This window comes from Anomalospiza imberbis, chromosome 7 (genome assembly GCF_031753505.1).
Source record: "Anomalospiza imberbis isolate Cuckoo-Finch-1a 21T00152 chromosome 7, ASM3175350v1, whole genome shotgun sequence".
Lineage (NCBI taxonomy): Eukaryota > Metazoa > Chordata > Aves > Passeriformes > Viduidae > Anomalospiza > Anomalospiza imberbis.
In genome coordinates, this window is record NC_089687.1 from 5740936 (window position 1) to 5765060 (window position 24125).

Below are 24125 nucleotides of genomic sequence, written 5' to 3' on the forward strand. Positions count from 1 at the left end.
ACCTCTGCCTCTTTTTCTAAGTGCCCAGAATATTCCAATACCTTATTGGAAAGCTGCAGCCTCCTGCTGAGTGTGTACCTTGGTTACCACATCAACACATTCTGAACACCCACACTAATTTTATCAGGATAATTATTCCATAAAGCCAGTTTTTATACTCTGCTTAAGTACTTCAACTATGGTTTGTACAGAATATTCAGAGGTGAATCTAACTGGGGCACACTGCCCCAGTAAACACTACATATTTAACTGGCTGGAAAAACAGCTAGAACAAAGTATTTATTGATTTAAAAAATAGTTGAAACTGCCAACACTCCATTTCTTTGAGGAAGTGTATCTAAAGAAAAAGGATTTCTCGAACTACCCAAAGAGATGCTGATTTCAGACATACAGACCCTGCCACTCTTGCAGGCTCCCAGAGCTGGGGCAGGTTTTGGGTTTTTGTTTTAATGAGTCAAATGTTGGATACCTGCAGAGCAGCATGGAAAACCTGAGCTCCTGTGCACACAAAAAAAACAGTGACTTTCAAAATCTCAAGCTACTGATTTTAAACACAAAATTCATATGATTATTTATTTGGATAAATCCCTCCATGTAAAACAAAAATTATGGGGAAAAACAAAATTAATGACAACATAAAGGAGGCATATAGAGACTCAAAAAATAAAATAAACAAACCAAAAATCAACCTCTGAAGAGCAGATGCCTTCCAGGATTTACCCAGTTTTGTCCCATTGCAGCTGTAAATGTTTCCCAAAGCTGATGCAGGATGAGTTGAGCTCCTGGCAATAACTTTGTACCCCTATATTCCCCACCTATCCACCAAAGAGAAAACATCTATACAGGAAAGATTGAAGCCCTGGGTTATGTCCAAATTATTTGTTTGGAGAGACCATACTAAACTCCTTGACTGCATCCATCTTATTCTCCCTGTTCAACTGGAAATACAAAGCTGAAAATCTGAAAAACCCCATGTCGCTGTTTGACATGGAAGTGAATTTTTTCAGGAAGTTAAGTCAAACCAGTGAGTGGTCAGGTTTGGATATTGGCACCTGAAGTGGCCACTGAAGGTGTGGATACGCCTCTGAGAACACAGGGGGTTAAAAGCAGGAACTCCCAAGAGCTCGCTCTCTTGGGTTCCGGTCAGGGTGCTGTGCAGATCTCCCCTGCCCAGCCATGGGGCTGGGTGGGGGAGGGGAAGCCATGAGGCCTGGTCGAGGTGAGCCGAGGGGTAGAAGGACTGGAACCGAGCCAGCTCCTGTGGACAGAAGGGTGGAGAGAAGCGGAGATGTCTTTGTCGTCCCCCCCTCCAGAGGGAAGAGACAGAGTCTGGATGACACCTGTAAATTTGCCGGCGCAGAGGAGAAGGAGGTGGGGGAAGGTGCCCAGCCTTGGCCTTGGGAATCGGCTGCTGGGCAGAGATTTCAGCCGTCCAGGGAGTCTGAACTTTTAACCCTTCCCTGGGAAATGAAGGCTTTGTAAAATACTACTCCTCCTTGATTTGAAGTAGAAGAGAGACAGTCTGGGATCCGAGATGATGGAAGAGGAAATTCTCAAGTTGGAAGGAGATGATGGAGTGGCTTGTGGCTGGACTTTTCTTGTTAGCCATAGACTGAACCAAATTCTCCTGACAGAGGCTGCACTTAGGGGGGTGCGTTGGTGAGCCAAGAGACCTGTTTCAGTGATTACCAACAGAAGAGTAGAGAGAACAAAAGAGAGTTGAAAAAGGTGTGGAGAGGCCCTCTGTCTTCGAAAAAAATGGAGAAGAAAATCTCTGTTCTTGGACCCTCGGCCCCAAAGAAAAATGGCGGGGACTGTAGTCCCGAGATGAGAAGCTGAACTGTTGTTTCTTTTGGTCCATGGCAAAGCATCCTTAAAGGAGCCCTAGGAGCAGTCTGTCCATGCACAGCGGTGAGAGCACTGTGACATGGAAAGGAGAGTGTCACCATGGCAGATTTTCTCTGGGCGGTTGCCATGTGTGACATGGAGACACAAGGGTGGCAATTGTGTTTCCTGGGGAGTCTGTGGCACAGGAGAGACTCCTGTCTCCCTTGATGGACTAAGTATTTGATTATCTGAAGGGTGGCAACTTGATCAGGATCCTGGGTGGTGTCTCACTGTTAAGTTTGTTTGAAAATTAGGTGGGAGGAGGAGGGGTGTTTTGGAAAATCTTCATCCAGGATTTAGTGTTTGTAGTTTTATAGTAGTAGTAGTTTAATAAAGTTTTTTCTTTGTTATTAAGCTTGGGCCTGCTCTGCTCTGTTCCTGATCACATCTCACAACAATTATTTAAGCAATGCATTTTCATGGGGGCGCCGGCATTGCGCCAGTGTCAAACCATAACACCCCAGCACCCCAAAGAAATAACAGACAAACCAGCCTCACTCACATACACAAATCTGATTTTTTTAGAAACACTGGAGATTGAATATGCAAATTATAAGAATGTATTAATTATCATTAATCATTCCTTCACAAAGACTAGAACTAATTGGAGAAATAATTTGAGAAAATTGAAGTACATGACAGAAAGCATTAAGATTCATTAAGTTTCAATTCTCTGGTCTGTCAGCTTGTCAGAAGTAGATGCCTGCTATTCTAGCACTACTGGTAAAATACTGAGTATTTTCCTAATCTAGTACACAATTTAACCCCTTTTATAGTTTGTTCTGAGATTAACCACATCTGACACTACACATTTTCTGCTAGAAGACACTGTCACGAGGAAATTTGCATCTCCATTTCTTTAAATCAGCAAAATTGAACTTCCTCAAATTTCATTATAAAGCATTTGCAGGTTCACTAGGTATTTTGTATTTATTTACATTATTTGAGAGGTGCCAGTACACATTCAAAAAACGTACAAGAGATGAACAGCAAGGCATTTGAAGAAAAAGCTGCATTCAAAAAATATGCACCCTACCCCATACCCACACCTCAAATTCATCTTGACCAGAACAGATAATAAATATGCAAATATTTATGTCCCTCTATTTGTGGTCCTGCAATAATCCACCCCATTTGAGTTGGTACAAACTCTTGATCCAGCACAATAACCCCCAGTCCTGCTGTGGGGGAGGAATGAGGGCTTGGTGGTGCAAGAACTCCCTCATGTGTGTGTTTGACAAGGGCAGCCCATCTGCAAGAGGTGACAGTGACAAGATGCACCATTTAATTGACATTTTTTCTCCATTTAAAAACATATGGTGTGGGCTTTATAAAGACCAGCAGAGCTCTTAATCTGGGCATGGCACAAGTACCAGAGGCAAGATCAAGTCTTTGCTGGAGGCAAACATTTTAGTTGTACACTTCAGTAGCAAGTAGGTGGTTTGTTTTAAAAGTTTCAAGACTCAGTAAACACAGCTGGGTTAGAAAATTGTGCACATAATACATAAAATTAATTTCAAAGCTTACCAAGAAGTCGCCAACTTAAAAATGGAAAATATAAATAGTTATGTGGCAAGTAAGGTTAAAATAGGTCAGACTGGAGCTAGAGCTTCTATGCTTTAAGATTTCATCCTATTAAAATGGGTTTTTTTTGCATACGCTTCAAAATTTACCCTTTTTAACAGAAATGGCTCAGTCAAGTGTGCAGAGAGAAACGTGGGAAGTCAAAAACTGTGACTGCTTAAAATGCAGCACCAGTTGTCTCCATTCTGATCAGCAGCACCAAGTCTGACATGGTGTAATTTATTTTCTGCATGACTATCACTGCCAACGCATGAAACATGCATAAGTTGGGCAAAGCAGAGATTTCCACTCATTATACACCTACCCTTGATTGAAACACAGCACCTGCACAAAAATATTGTTATGCTCCAAACTCTGCTAAGAATGCAAGACAAAAATGTTGGTGTCAGGTAACATTTTCAAAGAAGGCCCTGCTCCCTGCCTGACAGGATGATGATCACCAGGTATTGCTGCAGCTCTGAGGCTCCTTCAGAACACCTGAACCAAGAGCTCAAAACTGGTACTCCTGGTACTTTCTCTATAAGCCAAGGCCATGCAAACTCTACAAAGTTGTTTTTTCTTCCCGAGTCTCAAAATCACAAGCTTGTTTCTGTTCTTTATACCTGACTCCCAAGAAGCCCAATTTTACACTTAGAGCACCAACTTCACATACTGTTTAAAATGTAACTTACTGACACCCCCTGGAATGCCATGCCAAAGCACTCAACAATTCTCTCAGCTGAGCCTGGGATAGGTTTTTTCCTTGGTGCAGTGTTGTAATAGAAAAAGCAAGTCCTTTGCATCTCACATCTGAAATGCTTCACTCAACTCCTTGTATTTTTTCCAACTTCCTCTGAGAGTACAAAGAACGAATCTTCAAAATTGAAAACAAGAAACATGTTCTTCTAGTGGAAAATTGTCAAGATGTTTGCAGAAAAATAAACTGTTCAAGACTAATTTTAAGTGGCAATTAATAGCATTTCCTCTGTTAGCACACTATCACAATGTTAAGTGCAAAGTTATTTGTGTGTAATAGAAGCAGGTGCATCTTTAATGTAATTTACTTAATAAACATAGCAAGTAAAATGTGTAGTGGAATGGGTAATATTCTACCTTGAATAGTAATTGTAACTGAAGCCATCTAAAACATAGAAAACCATTAATACCATGAAGTTTGGAGTAGTGGCACAAAGATTCACTTTAATCAACTTTAATTTCTCACCTGACTGCTCAGGCTGCACTCAAATACTTCAACATCAAACCATCCCTTTAGCACAGGGCAGGACAGGCAATCCTGTACAGCAAGAGATGGTGACAGAGGCTGACAGGATAAAAACCACTAGAAATTCAATATTTGAGCTTCCCCCTTTTAAAGAAAGAGGACATACACAGTACTGGACAAACACTGCAAAATAATTTCAACAATATTCAACTAAAAGGAGAAAAAGCTCTCTTCATGTGCTCTGTTTTCACATTACAAAAATTGGAATTTGCTATAGAAAGAAAATATGTGGTTTCTTTAATCAATGTTCATTGAATCAATTTCGCTGAATAACAAAGAAATTTTTTTATGATGACAAGATAAACAACTATGAGGAAAACCATCTTCAGAGAGGATAAAAATATAGCCTTTTAAATAAAGAAATAATGAAGTTTAATATTCTTATTTTATCTGGAATTTGGAGCTCAGGTCAGACATTTGGATTGTATAGATAACTCTGATACCACTCAGTGGTAACCAGTCCTGTTCCCCTCAGAGGTTACTGAGCTGTCTGTGGGGATGTAAGTTATGCCATTATTGATACAAACCCCACGAGGAACCTTAGACTGGATCATTGTGGAGTCAGTTTAGAGATGAATTCTTTTGTTTTAAGCACACCTGGAGAATTTTGCATGTACCTACCCAGATACACACTTCCTATAAAATAACTTACCTTGACATCATCATTTTCAGCACGTCCAAAGCCACATACCACTGCAAATATTTATAACCATATGAAACCCCTTACATACCACTCCTCCTCTTACACACCACTTCTCCTGTAACACATGCCAACAGCATTCCTGCTGGATGGGCTCATTAGCAGCCTGCACTCTTTGGAAGGACAAAGGATGATGGTTTTTGATGGTGGCTGGAAGAAGAAGCAGATTTCAAACCCACCAATCCCATCTTCATTATCACAGCATCAACCTTTCTTCCCACCAGTCCTGACAGAGTCTGTGCTAAGGGAGACACTTCTCAGGTGGGCAAGTTAAGCTGTCCAGAGCTTTAAAGTGTCAAAACACAAAAATAACCAAGTTAATGGAGATCAGAGCAAGGCTGTAAGGTGATCCTCCCAAAAGAACAGCAGCATATTCGACATTACAGAGACAGTGCTGATAAATCTTTCTCAAAGCAAAGGCAGCCATTGGGAACAAATGCAGGTACAGACAACAAATAAAGACAGACACACTCTGTATAAGTAACAACTTTATTGTAACTTGATGTGCTGAAACGCAAAAATATTTTCAGCAACAAGGTACAAAAAGTATTTCACCATTAACATCAGCTGATAAAAAAGGCTGGATGGTTTGATACGACTGTTTACATATCTGAATTCTTTAAATCATTTCCACCCCAAAACAGGTCCAAGTCATTTCACTGGTTTAGCTTCTAAAATAGGACTCATTGATCTTAAGCCTTCAAAAACCAGGTTACAAATACAGTGAAGTTCCTTGCAAAACACTTGAAATAGTGAATTCCCTTTACAAACATAGTCCATTTACTGTAAGCAGAAGCCAAGATATGTGACTAAGTGTCTTGGCTAGCTAAGGAGCTAAGCTCTGCACTAAATACACTATTGACAACAAATAGAGGACAGGGAACATTCCATTTGTCAATTACAAAAAAAAAAAAAAAGTCAATTAAGCTTAGGAATTTTAATCAACTGTAAAATTCAACAAAATTCGACAACATTTCAGGTAGCAGTACCTCACATTTGCAATTCACTGCCTTCTATGAAACACAGTTTCAAATACCACATATGGCTTTTATCCTCCCAAAGGAGAAGCCTTGCTGTGAGGATTTAAAAGGAACACAATCTCCGTGTAGGTCCTCTACTGATCTCCTGTGCAAAGGTGAATTTTATACTAAATACTCAATGTGTAGAAAAACATCAGAACTACAGTAACCTTGTGTCCGTGATTATCACGTTTTGACATACACTTATCTTGTAACAGCAAGTATTATCACAATTTCACAAAAATATACCATTACTCAACTTGTATCTGTAATACTTATTCCACTTGTTTGTGTAGTTTGTACCTCGGTGAAATTGAATTTAGGAAGCAAGAATCAACATGCAACAGAGGTCAAATGCAACTTGAACTTTTCCATCTCAATCGTGTACCAAAGAGTATTCTTCACCTTTAAAAATACATTTTACAAAGACCTTGCACCCTGTTAAATCATCCCTTCATTGCAACAGTTTCCTGAAAAGGCACAATGTGTTCAAACTTCTGCATGCAGTAAATGGACTAGGAAATAAGGATTATTTATTGAAGCAACTTCCACCCAAAGCATCTCCTTAGGAGAGGTTTGAATGGAGAAAAAAAATATAATACATAATAGCATTTTAACAACAAATTGAGTCCTTATTTTTAGAAAGTCACCCTTGACAAAAAACACCACACAGTCACACACACACACACGCACACACACAGGACACATGCAGGGTTCTCCCCAGAAAAGCACAGAAGTGGTGGTTCACATCTATCTGAGAGAGTAGTGTTGGCAAGCCAAAACATGGCACCTTCATACGGCATATTCCTAACCTGGAGGGAAAACCAGGGAAAACCCCCAGGATTTCAGCCTGGAAAAACCTGATCACTGATTATTCATGATCTGCTGCACTTCCAACTGAGGCTTTCAGGGCAAGTTCTTGAGATGTGGGGAATGAAGCCAAGCTACTGAATCCAAAGGGGAAGGTTGTAATGATCAAAGTCCCGTTCCAGTGAGAACACTGCATGTAGGTAATTAAAGAAGTGAATAATTAGTGCCCTCACTTAAGAATACAGCAACTGCTTTACCTTTTTCTCAAGATCTGTCAGAACTTGAAAATATAAATAAATAAAGTCCAATCTAACCAGATGGATCAGCAGAGGGCTCTTTCCTGTTGGTGTAACACACTGCCTGGCCCAAGGAGGGGACACTCTATGGTGCAGATGATAGCACAGCACAGTGTCTGACCTTTTTGGTACAAAGCGTGCTATTAGGCTTAAAAAAAAAATCTAGAAATCCTTACGTTTTCCATCTGATTAATGTAAGTTGTTACTTTAGAACAGGCTGACCTGGGCAATGATTACAGCATTAAATATTCAAGTCACTTTGCACGTGAGCGCTGTGAGTTTTACAGAGATGAGGATGAGGAGCTGTAGTCCCACCACGTTACACAGTGCAGCAAAAACATGATTTTGGAATAAACACCTTCACTTCCTGTTGTGGAGAATGCTTATGAGACCTTATCTTAGATAAATATTTAAAAATGGATAAATCTCTGTAAATATATAATTTGACGCCTTGTGTATTATTAAAATTTCTGATTTTACACTTTAGCCATCATAAATTTTTAGCTAGAGGGTAAGAAAAAATTTATGTTTAGAGGTTTTAGTCTTCAAAATCGGACTGGGCATTTTCTTCCAATTTACCATTGTAAGTGTTTACTAGATGCTAAAATATAAAATTATATATTCTTTCCTCTAAAAATTTTATTCAGAGCAAGTCAGATGAATCTCAATGAAATGAGGATGGAGAACAATTTGAAATTCTTCCTCTCTCTTCCCTGCATGACTTTTTTTAATAGGCAAACTCAAACCCTTATGCAAAGATGTTTATAAATTAGGTGAGATCTCCTCCCATTCCCCACTGTAAAACCCAAATCTTCCCCCCAAAAAAGAAATACAGCATATTATCACTATTACAGTAAACTCAATGCAATAACTCAGGGAACATTTAGAGTGTGCACTACTGCAGACTTTTCCTCCCAATTGTAAACAAAGCTATCAAACACTGAGGATGTTGATATTAAAGCTAAGGTTCATATAGTAAAGAACTGGCCCATGACAAGCAGTTTACAAATGTTTCATCCTTTTCACATTATGCAGAATTTCAATACCATCCACATTATGCAGAATTTCAGTATCATCCACAATGCTAGTACAATAACTGAAATGCAAGACTGAGCAAGTCTCTGCTTGCAGATACCATCTGACATTTCAGGGAACTACTCCTGGATGTGTGCACAGTCTCCCCAGGTGTTTGTGGGAGCCATGCATGTATGTCAAGATGGGAAAAATCCCCTCAAAGTTTTTACCATTCACATGCCTTTTTCAAATAAGCGAAAATATTCTGTTACTTAAATATGAAAGCTCGCAATAGCCACCTTCAATTGAGTCTTAAAAAGACATGCCTTTCTTTTCTAACAAAACTAAATCCCATGTGGCTGTGGGCATCTTAAAATGTATCTAAAAAGTTAAGCCACAATTACCTGTACCTCATTAATTCATCAAAAGCAAAATATATATGTACCACACAACATAGAAAAGTTACACATTAAAAGTGCATATTCAAAATCCATTTGGCCCATTTCCTCAATTTACATTTGGTCATTCTATGCATCCTTGCCTTTTCTATGCAACCATACACTGGGATATATTTATTCCATATACAACACTATTCCTTTTCACATTGAGCTCTTTTACCTCTCGTTCAGTTCTGCATTAAATGTAAACTAATGATGGACCGTAAAGAAACACAAGCAAAAGGTTTATTCTGTGTTTCTCTTCACCGCTTGGACAGCTTTGACACACACACAATAAGCATTACAAACTGTAATGAAAATACATTTTTGGGCCAAACCATTGCATATTTGCCCCCACAATGAAAAATAAATTATGTTCAAAGCAGTATATTGCCATAAATAGCCTGTGAGCATTTGCTGAAGGTAAACAGGCTCTCCCTATATTAAGCACTTGTCTAGGGTACATGATGTGCCTCTGGTTCAAGTGCTTTTAAATGAGAGGCCAGCCAAAACCTTCCATTTAGCACAGGACCAAACTATAATATTTTTCTTTTTTCTTCTGAAAATAATGGAAGATCCCTTTCAAAAATTAGTCTTCAGTTATCAACTTTACTGCATTATGGAGCTAGTGCAATCCTGCAGAGCCTAGTCAAAAAGACAAGGCACATTAAAAAATAATAATAAAAAAATCAAGATACATTAGACTATATGGACTAGAGAGTCATTGAAGATAATTTAAGGCCTTTCAGTGAATTAGAGTAATCAGTCTAATTTAAAGCTGAGGATTAAACCATAAATTATCCATCTGAAAAGCAAACAATAGGCTTTTTCAGCTTCTGTTCTGTGGACAAGGATAACAAAAACTCTTGTTATGGTTTGTGAAAACACCTCTGGACAAGGAGGAGTGGAGTCAGTCCAATTTCTCTAGAGTTCATGGAAGATTTCAGGACTGTTTTAGCCGTTTGCGTGGAATGCCAAACTGTGGACACTGTGCAGACGCCAGAGCGCGAAAGGCCTCGGCTACTAAGTGAGGGTGGGAGTGGATCATGGACTTCCAGCCTGCAGTTTCCATTATGTCTGTTGCTTGGCTGAAAACAGAAGCATTAAGAACAGTCACACCATTTTACAAACCAAGTGCACAGTGGAGAAGAGCAGGCAAGGCAGAAGTGCTGTAGAAGGGCAGTCAAATATTGTGGGACAGACTGGATGCCAGGGAGGGTGTCAACAGAGGGAAGCAGCAAGTTGCAATTTGGGCATAGAAATATAATCAGATGTGGGACAAAAGGTACTTGTTCTGCTCTACTCAGTACCAGCCAGACCTCAGCTAGAGAACTGTGTCAGAATAACCACCTTGAAATTGCTCATGAGAAACAATAAAGAGGAAAACTAAAAGAAAATGAGCTCCAGTGCAGAGACAAAAAGCAAGGGAAGACACAATAATCTCATTACATAAAAGGGCATGCTCAATTTGGGGAGAGAGAAAGATGACAGGATGAATCAGCTGAAACTGCCTCAAAAATGATGTAGTTCATCTCCTAGAAAGAGCCATGAAGGCAGATTAGCTGGCTGGCTCCAGACCCCTCCACTGGGAGCCTGCAGTCTCAGTAGCAGTGGAGCATATTGAGAATATTCACTCTTTTTTCAGTGCAGATGATGGGCCACATTCAAAATAGCTTTCAATGGCCATTGTTGATTTTTAACTAAAAAAAGCAACATCAGATTTCAGCAAGTATCACACTGACAACCCAGGATATAAAAAACTATGTATTTACTCAACGTATGTATTTACTTTTTGGTGAAATAATAGAAAAAAGGCAAAAAATACACTTTGCACATGAAGAATATTATATTGGCTGGGTTGCATGTAACACTGACACAGGATAAATTTGTAATTTGGAACTAATATGCATCAATCCCAAGTTCCCATTGCTCTGCATTTTCAAAAGCCTTTCATGAGCACCCCCATGCCGTTTCAGGAACATTATCATGCATGAAGTTATCAGCTGACCTCTACACCACATGATATCTAATCTTTGGCAGATTTCTAATGCAGGTCTTTAATCTGCTGCTGCAAGTCAGTGAAGGTAAGGGCCTTGAGAAACAATACTGAAGTTCAGACTCCCTGGTGCCGAGTCAGCAAATTAAGCCAGGCCCTCTCATATTATTTCCCTGAATTACTGTAGGTGTTTCAGCTGAAGCAAAGATGACCAGCATGTTAACTAGCAAACATTCAAGACAGAAGTCAGCTCAGGAACTTCCAAATCACTTGAGAAGAAATATATCAAGTAGTTACATAGTTATGATTCTGACTTATCTCTGTTACTGGTATTTTACTATTTACCTTTCACCACCCACTTCTTTTCTACATCATGCTCAATCATTATACCTGTGAAACCTTTTTTGTTTCAAGGAGAAACAATAATTTAAACTAAGTGGTACAACACAGCCTTTAAGTTCTCTGGAGATTCTGATGGCAAGAAGTAAGTGCTCCACTGCCCTTACACTGTTGGAGCCTACCACCAGCTATTCTGCAGCTGGCTGTTTTCCACTCTGTGATTCACTTGAGCTGCTGCAATCAGTGCCACAGCCTGAGCCACACAGCCTATTTCCAGTGTAGGCAGGAGCCCTTAGAGTCAGAGGGACCTGACTGACGAGTTGTGTGGCCTCCAGAGCACTTGTGCTGGCATGTGGGAAGGTGCACAAACACTTCCCCAAAGGCAAAGACAGCAACTGCCCTCCTTTCTGTGGAAATACTGCAGGCTCACACCGACCCAAGCAAGTCTCAAAACCTCACTGGGGTTATCACTCCTCCAGGCACAAACCTGGATACTCATGAGAATGGTTTTCACTATAAAGGCTGCTTCCATCACCTCACAGCACTATGCCCCTGGGAGAGGGAATGAAAACCAGCTATTGTTAGGATCTCACACTGGAGAGCAGCTAACATTCCCTGTCATTTAAGGGGGGAGTCACAATCATAACTGGGGTAGCATCTGCTGAATCCTACTTTACTTACAGTCAGTGACAGGCCTCAGTAGTGTGGAAATGAAGCAACAGTTCTTAAGATCTGCAGTCTACTTAGCAGTGTTTGTACAGAACATCGTGGGGCAGGGAAACTTACTTGCTATTCCAGTTTTTCCCATCTTTACACCCAAGTTGTCTAAGAACACTGCACCTGCAAGAGAGAAGTGTGCTAATATTGAGAAAGTACACCAAATATAAACACAAATCTATTTAGAGTCTCACAAGTATTACTTGCCTGTTAATAAAGTCTATTGCTTGTGCTTTTAGCTGTTCAGCGCTGTGCAAATCTGCGAGGATAAGAATGTCAGCAACATTTTCTACCGAGAGGTTACTACAGAGTGCTTCCTCACACATCACCTTCAGCCGTTCCAGTGCATACTGGAGAGAGAGAAAAACTGCACTAATCATTCCTCAAACTCATTCCTTCCCTCCTCATCTGTACAGTTCTCAACACACTTCCAGCCAGGCTTGGTGCCTCCCGAGTTTAACATCAAACTGCTTCCCCACGGGTACTGCACAGCACCATGTGCTGCACTGAACAGTTCTCAAATGTAACCCAGGCATCAGGCTTGGCAAAAACTAATTAGAGACCTTGCTGACAGAGTTTTTATCAAACAACAAAAATAACCCATTCAGAAGTTTTCATTTCAATTCTGCTTGGTAAGGAAGGAGGAGCAAGGAGCCAAATCAGCATTGAACAGGTTCACATCTCTAACTGAGAGGCAAGAAATGATACAATGGAGTTTCAACAGCTACATTGTTTAAAACAAATTTAACTTTATCCCCAATCCATCTCTGAATTTCATAATTTCCCTCATACCTTTGAAACAGCCTACCAGAAATTTGATGGGGAAAATCTGCATTCCTATATTATATTTTGTATTAATAAACTGTGCTTCTTTTTTGAAGGATATCACGTCTGAACAGGTTTTATTTTTATTTTCTGGTATTGCAGACAATCATATATATCAACCTTATAATAGCCAATCTTATATAATCAAACTTCTAATGGTCTCTACATTTACCAATTATGCCCTATATCAAGGCCAGCATGCAAATAAACCTTTAATTGCTGAGCTGTTGTAAATCCCTTCATCTCAAAAATCACAGTAGAAAAAGTATTTGAAAGAGCAACAATTTTAAGAGAAGACAACAAAGAAGAGATGAAAGATTAGAACTACTACGTTTGTAAGGAAGACAGTCCAATTTCTAAAAAAATTTGATACTAAATAAATACATGGAACACTTCTCTTTAAAAAAAAAGATTTATCAGCCTTCTACTGCTAAAAAAGTCTCTTCTTTCCTATCCTTTTTCATTTCTGATGAGAACTGTTTCTTCATGTTTTAAAAAAGCAAAATATATATCAAACAATCTGAAAAGAAGATTTTTTTTTTAAATCAACATTCCCCAAGCAAACACCAGATTTGGGAAGCTTGGAGTCAATTACTTACTTTGTCTGCAGCTGCCAACAAATTGTCAGCCATTTTTTCAAGGTTTGGTGCTTTTCCTGTGTAAATGAATCTCATCATTTCTTTAAAAACTTCAGGGTCTACATCATTTATTTCTACACGATTCTGGTAAAGAAGAAGAAGAATCAATAAAAGTCTTTGGAATTTAGCTACAATTTCAAAGTGAATATTAAATATCACCAGCATGCATGCTACAAGCTTTCATTCACCATCCATCATACAAAATCCTTACAAATTTAAGGTAACATTCAACAATGTTAAGGCAAAAGCAATCAAAAAAGCTCTTAAAACTTAGGTAGAAATCAGCTGGAAAAGTTCCAGCAATAAAAGTAATTGCAATTGTTTTCCTAGAAATGCATAACTCTGGAGTCTATCACACAGACTGTACATAAAAATCAAGACAGTTTCAGAAATATTAAAAAATGCTTCTGAGCTTCCAACACAAAGACAATGTGTTTGGAATATCAAAAGTCAGAGCAGCAGACAGAACAAATTGAGCCATTCTTGGCTCAACTTAAACTGAGTCAACACAGCCCAGGTTTTGTTCTGAGAATCCAAAAAGCAAACACACTGAACTGACATCACACAGCTGAAGATTGCCATAATACAACAGTGGCATTGCAAGCTTAACCAATCCTATAACAGTATCCCCTACAAGCAACTAATAAAGTGGGAAATGATGTCAAAGATGTAGAAGCAAACACCAGATTTTGGAAGGAGTATAAAAATCCCAGGCACAGGAGATGTGCATGGTCTGGTTTCCTGTCAAGTGTCTAGGAGGAGGGCTGCACAGGAGATCCACTGCTGATGAAGGCAAAGGCCTGGCATGGCACATTATTCAAGCTGTGATATGTTTGGGTTTCTTTCAGTCCAGGAACCTCAACAAAATGCTCCCAATACTCCACCTGTGACAGCTTCCAAAGTGGAGAGGTGCTGGGAAGTAAAGTGACCCTCAGTTGTACCACAGCACCACGTTCACCCAATGTGCTTGTGCACACAAGTGGCATCTTGCAGTTTTCAAAACCTAATTATGATCATCTATCATAACCCTTTTGTGAGGTGATCAGTTCCTCACCTTTTCATTGATTCTGCCTATAACCAACGCACTTTTGATAATTCTTCTTCAAGAAAGACACAAACAGCTCCTCGCCGTGGGAGACATCAAGTGCATAAAAGCAGAAGCAGCACTTTGCTGATTAAGAAACCATCCATCCAAAACACTTACACAGGTCAAGTGCCTGCAGAAGCTGTGAATGAAAAGGTGTTCCGCTGCCTGAGGGCTTAATTCCAGTCATAATCCACCTCTTGTTCCTTGGTTACCATAAAAAACACTTCAATACTCTACAGCAAAACCTTAGTCAAGTCAATCAGCTGATAGGAAGAGGCAAACTGAGGCAAAAAGGGGGCAGAGATTACCAGGACAATTACACCAGTAGCTAATGATTAAAAACATTATCTTGGGCAGATACAAGTACCTGAAAAAATCGAACTCCTCCAGCGCCTCTCCACTCTTTCTACACAAATTTCCTTAGAAGTCACCAGGGGAGGTTCAGGAACTGTCCCTCATGCACCATAAGAACCCTCATCCTCCTCAATCTGCTCTGCCTCAAGTCTTCTGCAATGTTTTCCTCTTTCACAAGGTACAAATATGTATAAGCAACATTTTCAGTGAAGCTTACCTTTTTGCTTTCCTCCATTTCATGCTCAAACATTGCATTAAAAACTGGAGATCGTGCTGTATCAAGAAAAGTACATATTAAATATAATCAAATTTTAAACTTATAGCAATTTAAATTACAAAATAATAGCAATACAAAAGTAGAAAGTACCTGCAAGGACAGATTTATGAGCTTTGAATTCTTGTCCTCCTACATAAAAACTGCAATCTGTAAATCTTGTTGTTTCCCAGAGATTCCCTAAATCTTCTGCTAGTCGACATTCAGGTACCTTCAAAGTGTTTGTATTAGACTGTCCTGATATATTTACTGAGTCTTGGACCACGCTTACCTAACAGAAAATCACAGCAAGACAACTCCTTCATAACTGAATGCCAACAACAATTAAATCACAGTACCTATTGCTAGAATTCCAACAATTCCAAAGCAAAGCAAAAAACAGTGAAGCTTCTGGCATTAGGCCAGAACCAAAATCCAGTGCTTTAAAGTTTACTTTTAAGTAACATAAAACAAATAGGGCTTACTTAGAGACTCTAATATTGTGTACTTAGCTAACCAAAACAAAAAGAGAGCACAATACCACATGCCACCTGACAGAAATGCCAACATAAATAAGGACAGATACAGTTCTTGGAAAACCAGTGAGTACAAAAACAAGTTAATGCTATTTCAGAGTTAAATTAATAGTTCAACACTTCACCCATCCCAGTAAAATATACACAATATACAATTCTATACAGATCATCAGGATCACATGGTCACAGAAAAGTTTCACAAGAACAATCTGTAGAATTTTTCAATAGCTATCCCTTATTGTACTGACAGTTAAGTTTATACATAACCTGCAGTGTGATAATGCAAAGTGCAAGTAACAGCTCCTTCATTATTTCGGTTTAATTAGTCCAGATGCGGCAGGAACCACAAGTAATTGTTTTCCAAACAAGATTAAAAGCCATTACTTTCAAAATACAAGGTGTAGTAGGTAACTTCAGTAATGAAATGCATTCTCACAAGATGCAACTTCTGTACAGAACTAGTTAAGAAAAGTGAAATATGTGCATTTCAAGTGAATATTCTGCCATTATTCCCCACATTTAAGTCTTTCATACAAGAATTGAACAAGACAGCAGCACTCTTTGCTGCTTTTTCAGTTATCTTCACATACTAAGTCCTTTTAATCAGTGTGCTGGGAAAACAGAAGAGCTAAGCAGGTTTTGCTTCTCTTGTCTGAGAGCACAGACCTGAGAATAAAACCTTTATAACGAGCCATACTACAAGATCTTGATCACTCCATCTCCCAAATACAGAAAATTAGGATTAGATCTTAAGAGAAAATGCTGATACTGCTAGGGTAAGGGCTTTGGTTGATTTCCAAAGGCATCTGGAATAAATCTGGCATAAAGCAAAAACAGCACAGCTCAGCTTCACAGAAACTTGGAGCACTGCAAGCCAAACTCCAGACCAGAAGAGGAGGAGGATGATCCAATTATGACAGCAGCTTGGGGATTTGAATCATTGCCTAATTCCCTGTGTCATCTCATACCCCCTTGTGAATACAAGAAATTCCTCTTTATTCTTCCACCTCAAAAAAAAGAGAAGAAACCTAAAGCACAGCAAAATTTCCCTTTCACAGTTAGACTGCACATTTATAACATTGAAAAAAAATCTATAGAGCTATTTCCCAGTTTTCACACACAGTGATTTCAGGAGATATACATACACACAAAGGAAGTTTTAGCTTAGCCAAGCTCATCTTCTGTTGCCAGAGGAGAGTTCTGCTTTTCCAGAGCCTTGACTCAAAGTTCATGGTCCCAGTTGTCCACACAGCATCCTCCTGTTAGCTACAGACAGTGCCTAGGGAAAGTCATCTACACACTCTTTATGTGCACTTAAACTGATCTCTGACCTTCCAAACTTCTGGTTGAGAATGGTTTCTAATACATACTGAGAGTTGTGCAATACAACAACTTGCTACAGGTCATCTTTTTAAGATATAACCCAAGCAAAGTTTTAATTCCAATCTCCCCCACCCGAGTGACCTGGTGTGTACTGTCCTTTAAAGATTCTAAATACAAAGGATTACAGGGGTCTGATCTTTCATATCTCAGTCCAACAGGCATGCCATAAATCAAGTGCACCCTCTTATAATTTATTTAAATAAAGCTAAAATCCAATCAAGTTAATCCTATATAACTATTGAAAACTTGTCAACTTGAACAAGTTCTGTGTGATGACACTTAACAAGGAGAATGTCCGTGATTTTCTTGATTTTGAATCTGTGGTAATCTAATGGTAAGAGTGATATAAATTATTCCTTGGACTGCTAAGGCAGGTAACAGATCTGTGAAAGCAGAGAACATTTTGTCCCATTGGCAAATGGAACATCTGCAAGGCTTCAGTACTTTCAGATTACATGGAAAGGGAGAATTCCGTCAGAGATCAGTGTGCCCAAAAACCTGAGGCTGTATTTAATCACTAGTTGTTGCTGGCAGCACCAGACTTCACAAAATATTAAACTTAACAGCCCTTCAGGTCCCATCCAAAGGCATATCCAGCTGATCTTGAGAATCTTTGGCAACACAGAATGAATATTTTTGCTGCCAAAAACAACCAAATAATCTTCCTGCAAGCCAACAGGAAGAAGGGCCAACCAACAGTCAGTAAGCAGAGACCTTCACTAAATACCTGCTACATCTGACAAGTTTCATCAAGGCAAGTGCAATACTTAAGAAGTGGTAAGTCAGTTTTCCAAACAGGAAACAAGTAGGAAGGCAAACATGGAAATTAGAGCCTAACAGTACAGTTTTAAAAGGACAAAAACTTCAGGCTTGTCTATAGAAACAGGTCTTTCAAACAACACCTGTCATTTCTAAGGACTGTTGAAGACCTGGTATCACACATCCAAAGAAAGAAATTCTTAAAATATTTAGATTTTCAAGTTTTCCCTTCACCCTGAAACAAGCCAGAAGTTATTTTAACATGTTCACTGTGAAAATGTCTTACTTCCTTCTACATTTATAACCAGGGTAGGTCCAACACTTCACAAAAGCCACTCACATTAAAACATCAAGACATTTTGTAGGGAAACACAGCTAAATTCAGAGATTAGCATTAGAATTTAAATAACAGTATTTCTCTGTGGAAATTCAGTATTTCTTCCACTTATATTTTTTAAACAAACATAATCTCTAAAATTAGAGTGATCTATTCCTAAACCAAATGCTACTTTTAAGAGCTACTCATTTACATCAAAGTGCTCATTAGGAGGACAACTTAAGAAGAGAAAATACTCAAAAGTATTTTTACAGAACCATAAAACACTTGTTATATCTGCTTTTATCACCCAAATAATTGTATTCATAACAAGTTTATCATGCAGCTAATTTAACTTGTCTAAGTGAAAATAAGATGCACTATATTTGCAGTATCTAGTCTCAAGGGCCACATTTCAATTATTCTTCCTACCCAGCATAATGACATATAATTAAATTGTAATCTTGCCAAGACAATTTTACACATTTCCTGTAAATACACAGATCAAAGCAAACTTATTAGCAGTTAGAGCATCTATCATCCTCCTAAGTCACTAATCACTTTATGGCAGCCCAGATAACCAGCCAATATATATTCAACATGCACTCCTCTTACACTGCTACTTTCTCTGCTTTCCATTTTTAACACCAAGTAAGCTTTTCACTGAAATTTAATATGAAAATTTAGGTTAGGGACATAAATGATATTATAGAAGAAGGGACCCACAATACACCACGAAGTTAAATTCATACCACATCTCTCAATGTTAATTTTCAGAAACAAGCACACCTTCTACAAGATACTTGCATTTGCTCAGAAAATAAAATGTAACAATTAGTCAAAGAATAAAGTGCTTAATTTACTGGAAAGACCTGTTCATTGGTTAAAGCTATCAATTAGGATATTAAAGGAATATAGATTCTGACAATCAGTTGGGTTTTCTTTTATCATGTGAACCAGTGGATAAGCACTGGATAATGCTTATCCAGTGAAAACCAATCTTCTAATTCCAAATACAACTTCTTTAAATAAAAGTGACCTCAGTAAAACAGCATTTCTCTAGACAGCACATACCAGCCACCTTTGGCATAAATAACTCTACAGTCAATTCTGATGTAACTGTGGCAAATTCATAGAGAAGTCCAGCAGTTTACAAGTGATCAATGCAATATTCTACACCTCAGTGTACAAGCACCAAAAAGTAAATTAAAATGCAATGCAGACAAAGCAATGTATATTTTACCAAGTTTATAGTTTTCAGAAGACAATTTTAGAGTATGCTACTGTTTAAATCAACATAAATCTCTATTAAAGCAGGAAACATTTTATTTAAAACTTTATTACTTAAAAATTAATACCCACCTCACAAAATAATGTAAGCTTGTCATCTGGTAGAAGACCATTAGCTTCATCTAGTAAAAAATCTCTTCGGATAAATTTCTTAAACCCCCAGTCCTTGCCTTGCACAAATCGATATGCTCTTTGGCTTTCTGATAAAAAATTGTGTACAAATAGAGCAAGTTAAAGGAAAATATTAACAAATAGCACCTAATTCCACATCAAGACTAGGTGTTAATAAAAAAATTAATCAGTTTCACACATTTGGATCATGTATCACATTTCTAGAAAACACAGAACTGATTAAAACCTTTTTAATATTGTAACAAGTTCTTGATAGAACTTGGTGGAGCACAATTTGTAATTTGAACCATATCCTCTCATTAGATCTCTCAGGCACCATCCAGCACAAGGAGTTTTTCAGTGAGTGTTTAAGAATGCCAATGTGTCAAAACAGGAATTGTTCAGAGGGAAGCACCATTACAATGAATTTGTCACCACAAACCCATCCTGACAACACGCTGCAGTTGTCATAACAATCTGGTTTGACTTCCTCCTGAAATGGAAAATCTTGTTTCACAGGTTGAAATTATTTTGAAATACAGTAAGAGCATTAAAATAGCAAAACAGAAATGAAAGCTTTCAACTATCTTTGGGTCATAAGAGATATTAATTATATTTATATTTTGTCCCTAGTTATAAGAATTATTTTTATTTAATCCATCAGATTTGTTGTGACCACACAACTTTTTTTTTTCTAAAGCTCACAGCCAAAAAAGAATTCCCATAGTCATCTCAGTGCAAACACATGTAAATCCAGTAAGATCACACATTTTACATGGATGGTTGACTGAAAAGTGGCCACTTGTTGCCCAAATCAAACCACAGGAAAGAGCATCCTATACTTAAAAGTATAATACGGGAAAGAGGTTATTGCGGAATGGCTTTGAGAATCTAAGTAGAATAAAGCACATTCTGAATTAAATTTAGAAAGATTGTTCAAAATGAAGACAGCAAGAATACTGAAATAAGAGCAGAGGGAGAAGTGGGGAAGGATCTCATGAAGAGTTCTTTAAGAAAGAACTTTTCTTTCATTCCAGAAGAGCTGGGCAAGAAACACATCACCATCTCATTTGCTGTACACAGAGATGCTTCAGCCTTTCAGAGAGCACTTTAGAAGTTTAAGGCAAAAGTTTGTAATAAAAGCAAAGCTTTTCATGACAGAATCTGCTAAAATATCCTTCCTTCTACAGCCTCCAAAATAAAGCCAGCAGCAAAGCCAGACTTCCTCACACTATTGACCTTGGCAGCACCACTGGAACACACTGGAGCATGTACCACAGAAAACACACACGTGTCACACACTGCCCTCACCTCTAAGAGCTGGAAAAATTATATTCAGAACAGCTCTTCACCAGGATTATATCAAGCAAAATATCCTGTAGATATTTTCACTGTATTTTCAGAATACACTGAAGAGCCTGCCAGGAGCTGCCACTGCAGGAGGTGTGAGGTCTCTGTCCCTGTCACACTCCTGTATCAACAAGCCCTTGCCCGTGCAGCGCAAGCAGCAGAGGGAATTACACTCCCTGAAGTGCAGTGTGGGCTTTGAGGGCAACAGCATAAACACACAACACTGCTCACATTTGAAAACCTGTAGACCAAGCTAAAAAAAAACATTTAAAAAAAAAACATTGTCCATTTTTTTCGGCATCCGGATTCATGTTTTCACACTTTTACCAACTTTTAACCTCCTTACATTGAGTTAAAAGAAAAAAAAAAAAATAAGAAATTCATGTTCCCAAAAATGTTCACAAATTTCTTTTCTAGATTCAGCCCAATTCTTTACTCTGCAGACTTAAATTTTACTCTTAGCAGCAACAACCAGTGTTAACCCCCTAAATTAAGAACAAAAATAGAGCACGACAAAAGTGCAAATGTATTTTTCTTCTAATAAAGTTAAAATGTTAGTTCACTACCTGTTTCATACACAGCTTCATCCCTTGAAGCAGCAACCTATGCATGAATTATCAATTTACAGGGACATTTGAAGTGGGGCATCATTTTCCTGTCTCAGTGAATACACAGCACCCACAGAAGCAGATGGCAAATGGCTGGAGAGTCCAAGAAATAAGACTTCTGTTGGTAATTTCCCAAAGTGAAAAGATATTTATAACTCCTGTGATGCCAAACACAGCTCAGCTACTATTGCAGAAGCTGCAGACACACCCACTCACAGGGTTTTTAGCACTGCAGTGGATGATGAACCAGCAGAGCTGATGGGTCAGGATCTGGGTGTCTGCTACAGACTGGTCAGGAACAAACAGGTCACTGGAGACTGGGGTCCTGGGGGACAACAAATCAACAAGAACCCACAGTGAACCCCTAAGGCAAACAAAGGGCCACCAGGACCTGGCTAGAAACTAAAATACATTGTCCAGATAAGCTGTGGAGTCTCCATCCTTGGAGATCTCAAAGCACCACAAGTCCCAGGCAAACTGCTCAGACTGACCCTGAGCCTCCAGAGCTCCTGTGCAAACTCAACAATTCTGTGCTTCTTTGATTATCTCCAAATAGGTTTTGAGGCAGATTCACATTTTATTACAAATACAAATCCTCTCCAGGACTTTGTCAAGTCCAAATGATTCTCCAATTGTACCCAAGTGTAGCTTTGCTCAGATAAGCTCCAGAAGAGGAAGTTTGCAGGGACTGAAGAAACCACCACCATTAGTAGAGTGAAACATATATATTTACCTTCCTTCCAAAGAGTCCAATAATTTAATTTTTGCATTTGAACTCAGTTCTGTAGATTTAATTTGAAGATTACAAGTGGGCCTAGTTACTTATGGAGAAATAGTGTGAGCTTTGGGTAAAAACACTGCAGAACTACAGACTTTTTGTAAGAAATGCAGAACTTGTAAAAAAAACAGGACCTGAAACATCTCTTAAGTCCTGGAGTAGAAGAAGGGAAGAAAAATAGATATTCTTCATATACAGGACTTACAGCAGAACAAATTCAGTGGAGATGAGCATTAAATTATTAATTTCCACAAGAATCCCAGCTTTCCCAAAAAGACTTTCCAATGAAGGTCATGCTCACAAGTTTGAAACTAAGAGCCTTCCACATATTTTTCATATCAACAAAACTAATCACCAGTTATTTCAAAGTCTTCTAATTCCCTAGGTACATGGGACACATTTTTAAACTGATTACAGCGTAAATCAGCTGAAATAGACCAAAATATTGTAAAGGATGCCTAAAAAATTCCAGCAATGTCTGCTTATCCTATTTAACAATGGAAATCAAACACTTCCAGTGTAGCTACAAACAAGCAAATCTACCTCTACTAACAGGAAACAAGAATAATCTGCTGGAAAAACTAAGTGACCTTACAAAAACAAGGTCCTGTTTTTGTTTTTTTGTTTTTTTTTTGTTTTTGTTTTGTTTTTTGTAAAAAAACAAGGACCTGGAGTGACAGCAGTTGGCAATGTGCTGTAATTTATACTGCTCAGGATAGAATTAACATAGCTCAGTGATCAGAAATGTGTGAAACATGAACAGGATTTTATAATTATGTTTCTAAAAGGAAATTAAAAAAGGTATTTTTAAAGTTTATCTCAATATTAACTTCTGCTCTCAACTGAAAAAAATTACATTGCTGATATTCTTACAAAACCACATTAATATTTCCTTACCCATTGCTTTTGTTTCTTCTCTTTTAGCATTCAGCAAGGAAAATTTGAATTTTGCTCTGACTTCACTTTTAGGACAACTGACTAAAAGCAAATACAATGACAAGTAGTCTTTGCTTTCATCATCTAATCCCTTTGGATTCACTCTCAGGCACCTGAAAAAAATGGAGAAATCGTAATTTTTTAATGGTACCCAGAATAAATTCAGAAATACTTTTACAAGACACAATCATAAATGCTACTGAAATAAACGTTTCCTTTGTGATTGCTGACATTTTGAAACTAGAATCAATCCATACCTACAGTAACCCTCCAAGAAGTGCCCAAGTTTTAAAATTTGTTTTAATTTAACTTTACAATTTTTGTGAGCAAAATAACCCCAAAACAAAACCCAAGCACTTGCTCGAATAAAGACCTTACCACTTCATTTTGTCATTTGGCCCTGATGAAAATGTAGAACTCTTTAAAACTTCACCCATTTCTTCACGGCAAAAACTGAAGTTATTAATGGTCCACATGTATGAAAATTTTACTACTTTAACCTGAACAAAAGATCAGAAAATGTTAAGAAAATTTGACTTACGTATCAAGCACTACCTATGAGAACTACTTAGATTGTCAGCTATACTTTTTCAATACGTCAGTAACTTTAGTTTAGTTTTTTTTAACAATTATTATGACAATTATAGAAAATGAAGCCATTGGAATTTATATAGATTACCTGGGTGTAACACCAGCTTTCAGCCACAGGTCCACTGGACATCTCCCCAGGAGGAGGTGGGGTGGGAACCCTTGACATTGCCACTTATTGCAGGTTTATATTATCAAGAGAGCAATCCAAGCTTCAGTAATTCTCCTAAAAAAAAGTAATTTATACATTTTG

The 24125-nt window shown here is 38.3% G+C and overlaps 1 protein-coding gene across 2 annotated transcripts in view; it reads right to left on the reverse strand.

Moving 5' to 3' along the window:
• Positions 1-5907: 5907 nt before the first annotated feature.
• Positions 5908-24125, reverse strand: part of SPOPL (speckle type BTB/POZ protein like) — a 34596-nt gene continuing 16378 nt past the window's right edge. The window contains exons 2-11 of one of the 2 annotated variants that reach the window (XR_011000634.1): positions 23964-24098; positions 23663-23784; positions 23246-23397; positions 19574-19701; positions 15332-15509; positions 15182-15237; positions 13485-13607; positions 12268-12410; positions 12025-12183; positions 5908-10096 (exon numbers count right to left, since the gene is read on the reverse strand). Coding sequence is in view for 1 of the 2 variants with exons in the window: in XM_068195165.1 (XP_068051266.1) it covers positions 9952-10096; positions 12130-12183; positions 12268-12410; positions 13485-13607; positions 15182-15237; positions 15332-15509; positions 19574-19701; positions 23246-23397; positions 23663-23784; positions 23964-24041 (1179 nt within the window). In the remaining variant the exon portion in view is untranslated. The remainder of the gene's footprint in view (positions 10097-12024; positions 12184-12267; positions 12411-13484; positions 13608-15181; positions 15238-15331; positions 15510-19573; positions 19702-23245; positions 23398-23662; positions 23785-23963; positions 24099-24125) is intronic. The other variant, XM_068195165.1, reaches the window with a different exon arrangement.